The 12,756-nt window shown below is 48.6% G+C and overlaps 2 protein-coding genes across 5 annotated transcripts in view; both read right to left on the bottom strand.

Moving 5' to 3' along the window:
* Window positions 1-12,756, bottom strand: part of LOC135550489 (unconventional myosin-XVIIIa-like) — a 114,656-nt gene that overhangs the window by 62,296 nt on the left and 39,604 nt on the right. The window lies entirely within an intron of this gene.
* Window positions 2,650-7,542, bottom strand: LOC135550491 (WW domain-binding protein 11-like). Its single transcript, XM_064981365.1, has 2 exons — window positions 7,316-7,542; window positions 2,650-5,986 (listed from the first exon to the last, which is right to left on the bottom strand). Exon 2 carries the CDS (start codon window positions 4,630-4,632, stop codon window positions 3,790-3,792), a length of 843 nt encoding a protein of 280 aa, XP_064837437.1. The 5' UTR covers window positions 4,633-5,986; window positions 7,316-7,542; the 3' UTR covers window positions 2,650-3,789.

The following is a 12,756-nucleotide window of genomic DNA, read 5'->3' on the forward strand; positions in this document are numbered from 1 at the left end:
GGGTGGCATGGACCCATGGCAGGGGAAGATTTGGTAATAATACAGCAGGGTGGCATGGACCCATGGCAGGGGAAGAGTAATAGTACAACAGGGTGGCATGGACCCATGGCAGGGGAAGGGGATTTAATAGTACAGCAGGGTGGCATGGACCCATGGCAGGGGAAGATTTGGTAATAGCACAACAGGGTGGCATGGACCCATGGCAGGGGAAGATTTGGTAATAGTACAACAGGGTGGCATGGACCCATGGCAGGGGAAGATTTGGTAATAATACAGCAGGGTGGCATGGTCCCATGGCAGGGGAAGATTTGGTAATAGTACAACAGGGTGGCATGGACCCATGGCAGGGGAAGATTTGGTAATAGTACAACAGGGTGGCATGGTCCCATGGCAGGGGAAGATTTGGTAATAGTACAACAGGGTGGCATGGACCCATGGGGGAAGATTTGGTAATAGTACAACAGGGTGGCATGGACCCATGGCAGGGGAAGATTTGGTAATAGTACAACAGGGTGGCATGGACCCATGGCAGGGGAAGATTTGGTAATAGTACAACAGGGTGGCATGGTCCCATGGCAGGGGAAGATTTGGTAATAGCACAGGGTGGCATGGAACAGGGTGGCATGCATGGACCCATGGCAGGGGAAGATTTGGCAGGGGGCATGGAATGGATTTGGTAATAATACAGCAGGGTGGCATGGACCCATGGCAGGGGAAGATTTGGTAATAGTACAACAGGGTGGCATGGACCCATGGCAGGGGGATTTGGTAATAGTACCATGGCAGGGGAAGATTTGGTAATAGTACAACAGGGTGGCATGGACCCATGGCAGGGGAAGATTTGGTAATAGTACAACAGGGTGGCATGGACCCATGGCAGGGGAAGATTTGGTAATAGACAACAGGGTGGCATGGACCCATGGCAGGGGAAGATTTGGTAATAGTACAACAGGGTGACATGGACCCATGGCAGGGGAAGATTTGGTAATAATACACCCATGGCAGGGTGGCATGGACCCATGGCAGGGGAAGATTTGGTAATAGGGTACAGCAGGGTGGCATGGACCCATGGCAGGGGAAGATTTGGTAATAATACAGCAGGGTGGCATGGACCCATGGCAGGGGAAGATTTGGTAATAGTACAACAGGGTGGCATGGACCCATGGCAGGGGAAGATTTGGTAATAGTACAACAGGGTGACATGGACCCATGGCAGGGGAAGATTTGGTAATAGTACAGCAGGGTGGCATGGACCCATGGCAGGGGAAGATTTGGTAATAGTACAACAGGGTGGCATGGACCCATGGCAGGGGGGAATAGTATTTGGCATGGAATAGTAACAGTACAACAGGGTGGCATGGACCCATGGCAGGGGAAGATTTGGTAATAGTACATGGACCCAGGGGAAGATTTGGCATGGCATGGACCCATGGCAGGGGAAAATTTGGTAATAGTACAACAGGGTGGCATGGACCCATGGCAGGGGAAAATTTGGTAATAGTACAACAGGGTGGCATGGACCCATGGCAGGGGAAGATTTGGTAATAGTACAACAGGGTGACATGGACCCATGGCAGGGGAAGATTTGGTAATAATACAACAGGGTGGCATGGACCCATGGCAGGGGAAGATTTGGTAATAGTACAACAGGGTGGCATGGACCCATGGCAGGGGAAGATTTGGTAATAATACACCCAGGGTGGCATGGACCCATGGCAGGGGAAGATTTGGTAATAGTACAACAGGGTGACATGGACCCATGGCAGGGAAGATTTGGCACAACAGCAGGGTGGCATGGACCCATGGCAGGGGGGAAGATTTGGTAATAGCACAACAGGGTGGCATGGACCCATGGCAGGGGAAGATTTGGTAATAGTACAACAGGGTGGCATGGACCCATGGCAGGGGAAGATTTGTAATAGTACAACAGGGTGGCATGGACCCAGCAGGGAAGGTGGCATGGACAGGGTGGCATGGACCCATGGCAGGGGAAGATTTGGTAATAGTACAGCAGGGTGGCATGGACCCATGGCATGGTCCCATGGCATGGCAGGGGAAGGGGAAGGGTGGCATTTGGTAATAGTAGAAGAGGGTGGCATGGTCCCATGGCAGGGGACGATTTGGTAATAGCACAACAGAGCAGGCAGACACACAGGCTGAAAGAGAGAGGTGAAGTTACAGTAGAACCAGCTCCGGTGAGGATCTTTCTCAGACGCCTGTGGTTCTCGTCTGTAGGGACCAGCTCTGGAACCTACAGGAGGTCACACCACCAACACCGGTGAGTCCTCACCCAGCCACTGCAGAGTCTATTGTTGCCATGGTGCTAAAGGTTTGTTATGCATGTTGGGGACCCCTTGTATATGTCATTTCCTTTGGCCAATCCCAGGTCATTTACTCTTACTGTGATCCATCTAATGTCAATTTTGAATCATAATGTAGGCTAAGACAACCTAGCCTACATTAACAATATTTAAAAAATACTGTAATTTACCATTGTACAGCATATTCTAAAATCTACAACACCCAGACCATCAGAAGCATACCAGCTGCAGGACACACACCTGTTCTTTGGAGCCACAGGGTGCCCTGAGGCTGGGACTGAGAACTCCCAGAGGAGGGCTTCCCAGCAGGAGAGGGACCAGAAGCTGCCTTCACCTTGATATATCAATACACACACACACACACACACACACACACACACACACACACACACACACACACACACACACACACACACACACACACACACACACACACACACACACACACACACACAGGAGAGTCAATGACCTCTAACATAAAGTCTTCCACACACCATGCTCCTGATAAGGACAACACACTCAATCCCATCATGCTCAAATCCTATAAAACACACAGCGTTCCTCAAGCCCATTCCAGTTTAAACAAAATCCTCATATTTTGGACAAGGATCTTCCCAACATTTTGGTACAATGGTTATTCTTCATTAATAATGGTGCCATTAGTTGTCCTTCGTGGTCTAGTGTTAGGCAAGTCTGGATAGTGTTCCCAGAGAGTTCCCCAGAGCCTGGTGAAAATGAGTAATGGCTCAGTGCCTCAGACCAGCCTGGCTCTCTGTGGACCAGCCATGACCAGACCCTTACCCGAACCATGAAAAACAGCCCCGGACCATTAATCTTCCTCCACCAAACTTTACAGTTGGCACAATGCATTGGAGCAGGTAGCGTTCTCCTGGCATCCACCAAACCCAGACTCGTCTGTCTGGCTGCCAAATGGTAAAGTGTGATTCATCACTCCAGAGGACGCGTTTCCACTGCTCCAGAGTCCAATGGCGGCGAGTTTTACACCACTCTAGCCAACGCTTGGCATTGCGCATGGTGATCGAAGGCTTGTGTGCTGCTGCTCATTTCATGAAGCTCCAGACGAACAATTATTGTACTGAAGTTACTCCCAGAGACAGTTTGGAACTCGGTAGTGAGAATTGCAATTGAGGATAGGTGTTTTTTACGCGCCACACACCTCAGCACTCGGCGGCCCCGTTCTGTGAGCATGTGTGGCCTACCACTTCGCGGCTGAGCCATTGTTGCTCCTAGATGTTTCCACTTCACAGTTGACAGGGGCAGACAATGTTTGTCTATGGAGATTGCATGGCTGTGTGCTCGATTTTATACTCCTGTCAGCAAACAGGTGTGGCTGAAATAGCCGAATCCATTCATTTGAAGGGGTTTCCACATACTTTTCTATATATAGTGTATGATCCCAATCCATAGGCATAATTATTAATTGTGGTAATTTCACACACAGAATGGGTTAATAGGTGTTCAGTGCACACATCAGAACCACATGCACCATTGAATTATGTAATACTCTCTTTAGGCAGGCATTTTGAGGGCACACACTCTGTACCTCTGGTTTCTTCACAGCCCATGAGCGAGGGGCAGGGACGAACCCTGGAGGAGGGGCAAGAGGGTCGGATTTCGGGGCAGGGATAAAACCTGGTGGCCGGGCAAGGGGATTTTGTCTTGGGGCAGGAATGAAGCCTGGAGGAGGGGCAAAAAGGTTGTTTTTTGGCACAGGGGCAGGGATGAAACCTGGAGGGGGGGCAAGGGGGTTGGCTTTGGTTTTGGGTGCAGGGATGAAGCCTGGAGGAGGGGCGAGGGGGTTGGCTTTCGGTGCGGGTGTGGGTATGAACCCTGTTGGAGGGATGGTGGGGTTTAATTTGGGGGGAGTAGGAGTGGACACGGAGGTGGACGGCGCCTCATCTTCTTTTACTGCTGGAGGCTCCTGGCTCTCTACCTCCTTCTCTGACTCCTGTTCCTTCTCCTCCTCTTTATCCTCCTTGCGGTCTTGAGTACGCGTGCGAGGCCGGTGATCCTTGGTCCTCCCTCGGCCCATCAGGCTGGCCAGACCCATGGAGATGTCATCCTTCTCATCCTTTTTGCCAGAGAGGGGAGCAGTCTTGGGTACAGATGTGGCTATAGGGGCAGCTTTAGGAAGCTCTGTGCTGGGGGCCTGAGGCTGCTCATCCACCCCAGGCACTACCCTCCTCACCACCCTCCTAATAACCTTCACCACCTTCTTCTGAGTGGGACCCTGGTCCTCTGTGCTCTCCTGCCTGGAGGAGGAGGCAGCTGGTGGGTCAGGGCCTCCCATGACACTGTCACTCCTGGTTGTGTCGCTGGTTGATGATGTCAACGGCTGTGGGTCACCACTTGTTTCTGTTTCAGCTTCCACACCATCAGACTAGACACACACACACACACACACAGGTATAGGTAAGGAGGAGCCAATATCAGAGATACTGTATGGAAGACCCAAAGCTGTAGAGTTGTGTTTCATAAACTAAACACCATCATTTTTCACTGGCCAAAGCCCATGCTATTGTTATGTTATTTCGAGTGGCTGTTTGCCATCCCGTAGTCTTCTTTACCAAGCATCTGTCTAGTCTACAGGAAGGAAAGCTGTGTCAAACATCCACCAGCACACAAACTACATGTCCAACTTGTTGGATGTGAGTCATTTATACACATCAATGTTTCTACTTTTTCATATTTCCTTTTGCTACACAGAGCTATAATACCTCAGATCATAAACCATGACTGGAGGAATTTCTTTCTCGCAGATTGTCAACATCAGATTAAATGTGGTTTACGTTGGCTTATACAGGTCCCCCATTGCAAAGACCTCTTTCAGATAGAATCTGTGGAGCACTGTCTCACTGATTGCCCAAGATTAGTCTTCCTGTACTGTTCATTACTCTGTGACTACATCAAGGCCTACAGGTGACACCTCTACTGCATAGCAAAATGGTGCTATATTGAATAACCAAATCACGGCTAACCAACTAACACCCTGAAAACCCTGAGAGTCAATGACACGGGTGAAGAGAGACTGCCACTTGGCTGAGAGAAGAAATCTTCAAAGGTCCTACTTCTAGATTGTTAGATGCTACTATTAAAAAGCACACAGCGACGTTACACTTACATCTGAGGCTGGCTTGGTTTCAACTTCAACCTACAAGAGAGGATGGTCAAGAGAGGCCGATCAAACCCGGAACTAAAGCTCACTCATGCAAGAACAACATGCACATCTCTACCACGAACATCCTTCCTCTGTCCACAGAGAAGACAATCCTCCCCTTCAGCCTAAAGCTCAGCTGACAACAGTACATGTGCAGGAATCTACTAAAGGTGCAAACACAAAGGTAAAACAAGACTTCCCTTTTGCCGCCAGAATGAAAAGCGTGAACTGTAAGCCATGGTGGTAGCCCAGAAGTCATGGGCTGAACCGGGAGAGTGGAGGTGAGGGGAATGAGGGAGGGAGGGAGAGGAAGAGTGTAAGGTCGAGATAGACAGTACAGAGAGAGTAGAAAGAGAGGATATGAGGATGGACTGATGAGAGTGCGTGCGTTTCGGGGTGGACGGTAGGTAGGGGGACGAGGACTGGCGTCTTTCTTCACACTAGCTACTACCAACAGGGCAGTAGGACCATGCAGGCTGAGGCAGCACTGAGGACAGAAGACATGAAGAACAGGATGAAATGGATACATACAGTACAGGCAGACAGGAGAGACAATTTACCTCAAGGAGACAGGATATCAGTTCACAATCACACGATGGAAATAGATCTTTTGCAAATGTTCTTATTTCTTCTAAAAAAGTATTTCAATATCAATAGAAACACAACTACATTTCATCATTATATATTCAAATATTCTCCTGCCCTTTTATTTGACTACTACAGTATGTCATATATTTGACATACGGGAGTAGTGCAATGTTGTGAATGCTGCATTAGGTCTGCCTGTTATTAGAGTGTAAATGTCGGACATACCGGTGGTTTAATCTGCCGGCTAAGAGTGTCACTGACTCTATCACTGCCATATCAGACTCAGCTTATCAGGTGAAACCCTGTGGTTTCTCTCTGTTTTTAGGAGAGTTAAGAGTTAACATGTCAGTGAAAGGTGATCACAGGAGAATCAATTGTCACCAGACCTCAGATTTCTGCGTCAGTAGTAACTGCCCCTAATGTAAAGAATTGAGGATTTGCACGCATTAAAAAGCTTGGTTCCATATTGGAGAAAAAAGGGTACAGGCCAAAATAGAACCAAGCAAACAGTCATATACACACACAAACAACAGTTGTGGCTAGAATTTATATAGCTACAGATGGAACTGCGGCATAAATCGCAGGTTCGTAAGTTCTCCTAACCTGCTACAAAAAGTTAATTCTGTCAGTCGCTGTATGCCATCTAATTAAAACCACAAACATATGGATTTGTCTCATGTTGATGACATCACAAGAAGCAAACAAATGACAACATAGAAGTGTAACTGACATGGACACCGCACCTAGGAGGCACTACACAGATCTGTGGTTCTGGCTATCCTTCGTAAACAAGCTACCAGGTCAACCTCTAAAGGCTAAATCCATTAAGATTATTACATAGTCTCCAATATTGTGTCTCCATCTCCAATATTGTTCCATTCAGATTTACCTTTCAGTTATAGCCAAGAACACTGCCAACTGGCATCTCAGCCCAAAACAAGTTCAAAACTGTGGTACATGACAGCCACGGGCTGTGCAGTACAGAAAGTAGGCACGCTGGGCTTTCTCTATAAGCAGCAGGGCTGAAATTAGTGGCTCAGCAACGTGTTTCACCATCCTGCCCTACCTTTCATCAGACAGCTTCCACTCCTATTAATAGTTACCAGCAGCAGAGGAGGCCATTCTGAGACGCAACTAGAGCCCTATTGCTCATGGTACAGCAGACAGACACAATGCGAAAGGAACACACTACTAAGCCCATACAGAGTCTGGACCACTCTTCTGTTACCTTGTGTCGTCTGGAGGCCCGATCAGTTTTGTCTCCCTCACCGGATCAGGGAAGAATTGGATGTGGGTTTGAGGAGAGCGCGGTTGCTAGCCCTGGTAGAGGAGGAGGTTGAGTAGAACCACAGGAGTTGAAATCGTCACAGCTAGCACTGCAGGCAGAGCTGGGTTAGGGATCTGTCGTAACGCGATAGGACCCTGGGTGGAACGCTGGGAGGGCGGGGAGGGGGACAGACGGAAGGAGGACAGCTGCTGGGATACAGAGGAGGCTATAAATAGCAGCACACAACAAGCACCATGACACTGCCATGCCAATTACCCCCAACCCCCTCTCTTATCTCCTGTAGTGTGTGCCCCACCCAGCAGGATGACAGGGAGAGAGAGTTTAGGTCTTCTCTGTCCCAAATCACTGGCCCTCCCTACTTTCCCTGTCCAGTCTTAGCTAGGCCTGTGTAGGCATGCCAGAGTAAATCTGGAGCGGCAATGGGAAAGTCTAATCCCTCCGTCTTTTAGAGCCACACACAGAAGTAGGTTAAAGACTTTGAACTACATTCATGATGTGTCAAACCAACACAGGACCTTCATGCGTTAAGGCCATAAACACAGGTACAAGCACAAATCATTCATGCCAATGACTGAAATAATGTAAAGCGCATCTTGATTTAGAATCACAGGTTTTTTTTTTCTCCAAATGATGTTTACAGCATATAAAGGCATCAGAAGAGTAGGCATACTGATCAGTATCATTTGGGCTCAGAGAGCGCACGGACTACCACTAGAGGGACATTACTTTTCTCTTTGTTCACCGAGTTTCACTTTGCGTCCAACACCACCAGAGGGAGCTATAAGCCTTTACAACATTTACTTCTGCTTTTCAATTCTCGGAAGGTATCAGTTAATCATTCTACTGCCCTATATTCAACATTCATATGAATTGTCATTTTACCAGAATTGGAGTTGAAAAGAATACAACAAGACACATTGATAACAGTACATATTTAGCCTGTAGCTGTGAAGAGAATATTACTCCAAAAAAATCCATTGTGGGAAAACCGGTGTGACATAACATGTGGTCTGGGCCTGGAGGGAGAGAAGAGCATTCAGCTGCTGATTGGGTGTGGTGAGCAGGGGGAGTGGCTGCAGGAGGACAACACGGAACTGCAGGCGGTTCAGCCGGGCTCTGCTAGACCAGGCTGGTGGAATCCAATTTATCTGTTCCATCTAACACAGCCCAGCCGGTTAATCCTTCCTTCCCCACAGTGTGTGTGTGTGTGTGTGTGTGTGTGTGTGTGTGTGTGTGTGTGTGTGTGTGTGTGTGTGTGTGTGTGTGTGTGTGTGTGTGTGTGTGTGTGTGAAATCGGGTGTGTGTGTGTGTGTGTGTGTGTGTGTGTGTGTGTGTGTGTGTGTGTGTGTGTGTGTGTGTGTATGTCTGAGTGTCTGTCTATATATGTTAAACACTGATCAACGATTACTGACCTCCAACTCCACACACAGCTCTGATTCTGACCCAGTTCGAACTGAGGCTGGACCTATAAGATGTATGACATTCTGTCATGAACATGACCTAGATTATCCAGAGTCACAGTAAATACACTAAATACAGACCTGATTACAACACAAGTACAGGAAGCCAAGAGTTAGCATCAGAAAACACACAGATGGAGAGTAGCTTATAAACAACCTGCTACAGCTCTGTTAGAAAGAGGTGTGAACACACACAAGGCTGACAAATGATTTAAGAGGAAGTGATTATCAAGCTCAATTAGCGAGGTGAAAATGAGCTTTTAGAGGAAGGTAAGACAACCACATGGCAAATTGCTATTGTATTCAGCTGGTGAAAATAGAGTAATTTAACAGGTGAATTACACTTCAACACGAGAGGAAAGTGTGTGTGGAAGCTGAAGGGAAATGGCAACAGAGAGAGAGCAGGTCTATGTAGGTTGACACAGACTGTGAGGAGAGTGAAGAACACTGCCAACAGGCTATCAGGCTATGGTCTGAGACATGTGAGGATACAAGAGGCACACCACCACACTGCCCTCACTGTCATTAATGACCCCATTGTGTCCCCTTCAGCCTGCCTCTCAGGGCACTGCACAACACTCATCACAAAACACACACACTCCGCAGTCCACACGCATACGAACACAAACACACACACCAACTCCGAAAACTCACAGGCAAGCAGAGGGGCAAGGCCAGGCGTATTATTTCCGCCACACTGTGGGCACCATTCAGCCCCCAGACACAGAGAGACTGACGGCATGGGCACAAATAGCTGCATGGAGCCATTCACTGGGTTGAATAGAGGGGTGAGCATGGAGTAGAGAACAGAGGGAGAGGGGGGCAGAGAGACCCACACACAGGGAGTCAGGAAACAGAACAGATTTGTTCCAATGTGAACTCCACTAGGGGTGTGACTGGGTGATCAAGCCAATCAAAACACCACATATCACTCTACACCGATAAAAGAGTTTCGGGGCAATAACAATAGGTGAAGACCATTCCAGACATAAAACACACAGTGATGATTAAGCGCAATGGCAGCTGCTATTAGAAACCTGAAAAGCTGAGGGTGTGTCTGTTTGAGTGCTGATGTCCAAACACAGCAGGAGGACGAGGACTATGTCAATGAAATTCCTCAACACACCCACTTTGCAGTCGCAACCACATTCAGAATGTTCATTCAGAATGATTTCCTATCAGAGATATTAAACTGCTAAAAAAGCATTCCCTTCCAGATCTAATCTAGCTAGCCTATGTGAGCGCTTGGCTGGCTACAGGGGTAGGAGTCATGATTCTATATATTTTTTAACAACTGTTATTTTTTCCGGGGAGCCCAATTGAGACGATGGTCACATTCTCAATGGCGCCCTGAGAACAAACAATTCTCCTCCCCCCCTGTAAACCTGACAGCTTTATTAGTAGCCACAGTAGCCCAGCCCATCTAATCCCAGTGTCTGTAGTGGACTAATGCTGAGTGTTTACTGTGAGAGCATTGCCTCACTGGGACTGGGGAGGATGTCATTGAACTGGGCTGCTGCTTGGGCGGGAGATGAAGACCATTTACTCATTTCCTAATGACAAAAGCTTGTCTGCAGCTAGGCAGGACATATGCCTGAGATAAAGTTATTAAGTCCTCTCATGTTCAGCTACTTATAAGTGGGGCTGGGGTAACTGGGGCTGGGGTAACTGGGGCTGGGGTAACTGGGGCTGGGGTAACTGGGGGGGTAACTGGGGCTGGGGTAACTGGGGCTGGGCTGGGGTAACTGGGGTAACTGGGGCTGGGGTAACTGGGGCTGGGGTAACTGGGGCTGGGGTAACTGGGGCTGGGGTAACTGTACTAACTGGGGTAACTGGGGCTGGGGTAACTGGGGCTGGGGTAACTGGGGCTGGGGTAACTGGGGCTGGGGTAACTGGGGCTGGGGTAACTGGGGCTGGGGTAACTGGGTCTGGGGTAACTGGGGCTGGGGTAACTGGGTCTGGGGTAACTGGGGCTGGGGTAACTGGGGCTGGGGTAACTGGGTCTGGGGTAACTGGGGCTGGGGTAACTGGGGCTGGGGTAACTGGGGCTGGGGTAACTGGGTCTGGGGTAACTGGGTCTGGGGTAACTGGGGCTGGGGTAACTGGGGCTGGGGTAACTGGGTCTGGGGTAACTGGGGCTGGGGTAACTGGGGCTGGGGTAACTGGGGCTGGGGTAACTGTACTAACTGGGGTAACTGGGGCTGGGGTAACTGGGGCTGGGGTTACTGGGGCTGGGGTAACTGGGGCTGGGGTAACTGGGGCTGGGGTAACTGTACTAACTGGGGTAACTGGGGCTGGGGTAACTGGGGCTGGGGTAACTGGGGCTGGGGGTAACTGGGGTAACTGGGGCTGGGGTAACTGTACATTTAACTGTACTAACTGGGGTAACTGGGGCTGGGGTAACTGGGGCTGGGGTAACTGGGGCTGGGGTAACTGGGGCTGGGGTAACTGTACTAACTGGGGCTGGGGTAACTGGGGTAACTGGGGTACTAACTGGGGTAACTGGGGTAACTGGGGCTGGGGTAACTGTACTAACTGGGGTAACTGGGGCTGGGGTAACTGGGGCTGGGGTAACTGGGGCTGGGGTAACTGGGGCTGGGGTAACTGTACTAACTGGGGTAACTGGGGCTGGGGTAACTGGGGCTGGGGTTACTGGGGCTGGGGTAACTGTACTAACTGGGGTAACTGGGGCTGGGGTAACTGTACTAACTGGGGTAACTGGGGCTGGGGTAACTGAACTGGGGCTGGGGTAACTGGGGCTGGGGTAACTGTACTAACTGGGGTAACTGGGGCTGGGGTAACTGGGGCTGGGGGCTGGGGTAACTGTACTAACTGGGGTAACTGTACTAACTGGGGTAACTGGGGCTGGGGTAACTGTACTAACTGGGGTAACTGTACTAACTGGGGTAACTGGGGGGTAACTGTACTAACTGGGGTAACTGTACTAACTGGGGTAACTGTACTAACTGGGGTAACTGGGGCTGGGGTAACTGTACTAACTGGGGTAACTGTACTAACTGGGGTAACTGTACTAACTGGGGTAACTGTACTAACTGGGGTAACTGGGGCTGGGGTAACTGTACTAACTGGGGTAACTGTACTAACTGGGGCTAAAAAGCTTTTGGGAGTCATTCCACCTAAAAAAAATAATCACAAGAGGATTTTGACACTAACCAATCTCCGATTGATGTTGGAACAGATCCAATTTGCATTACTGAAGCATTATTTTGTTGAAATAGTATTTGATCTCTGAGAAATTAAGCTAATTGATTGCACCCAAATTGGCCATTTTAATTTATATGATTAATATAATATTCAGTAAATATAGTACTTAAACATCCCATTTGGACCTAAATTCTTCCTAACAATGAGTAAGGCATGAGGAATACAATAAAATGATCAAAAGCTAGCCCCGGACCCCACACACAATGTATTTTCATCATGAGCAAAAGCTAAAGGTTTTCTACCCATAGTTGCAAAGAAAATGTTGTGATTCATTTAATAAACCAGCAAAATTGACAAAAGGGTGTGGTGAAAGTAGAAGGAACCATGACATCTAGTGGGCAAAACCTGGTACTTTCACACTAATTTATAATAAATAATGCAAGCAACTTCAAATGGCAAATTTCTCTAAACAGGGGGGGGGGGCATCACCAGAATCACAGGGGTCACATTACAAAATGGTGAACAAGTAATACTCGAAGCTGCAGCTCCATACTACTTGTAAAACAGAGAGCTGATACTTTATACTGGTTGTGGAGGTGGGATTGGCATGTGATGTGGGGGGTCCATGGTTGGCTTCTGACCATATTATTGGATTCCTCATGTGTTACCCAGTGGTAGGGAGAAGTTTCGTCCAAATCAGGATGTTGGGTACAATAATTTGTGAAATATAATGTGAATGCTGTAAATGAAAAGGGC

This window comes from Oncorhynchus masou, chromosome 12, assembly GCF_036934945.1.
Source record: "Oncorhynchus masou masou isolate Uvic2021 chromosome 12, UVic_Omas_1.1, whole genome shotgun sequence".
NCBI lineage: Eukaryota > Metazoa > Chordata > Actinopteri > Salmoniformes > Salmonidae > Oncorhynchus > Oncorhynchus masou.

What these genes read in the sequence shown, in the direction of transcription:
- LOC135550491 (XM_064981365.1), bottom strand. Translation starts at nt 4,632, where the DNA reads ATGGGAGGCCCTGACCCACCAGCTGCCTCCTCCTCCAGGCAGGAGAGC.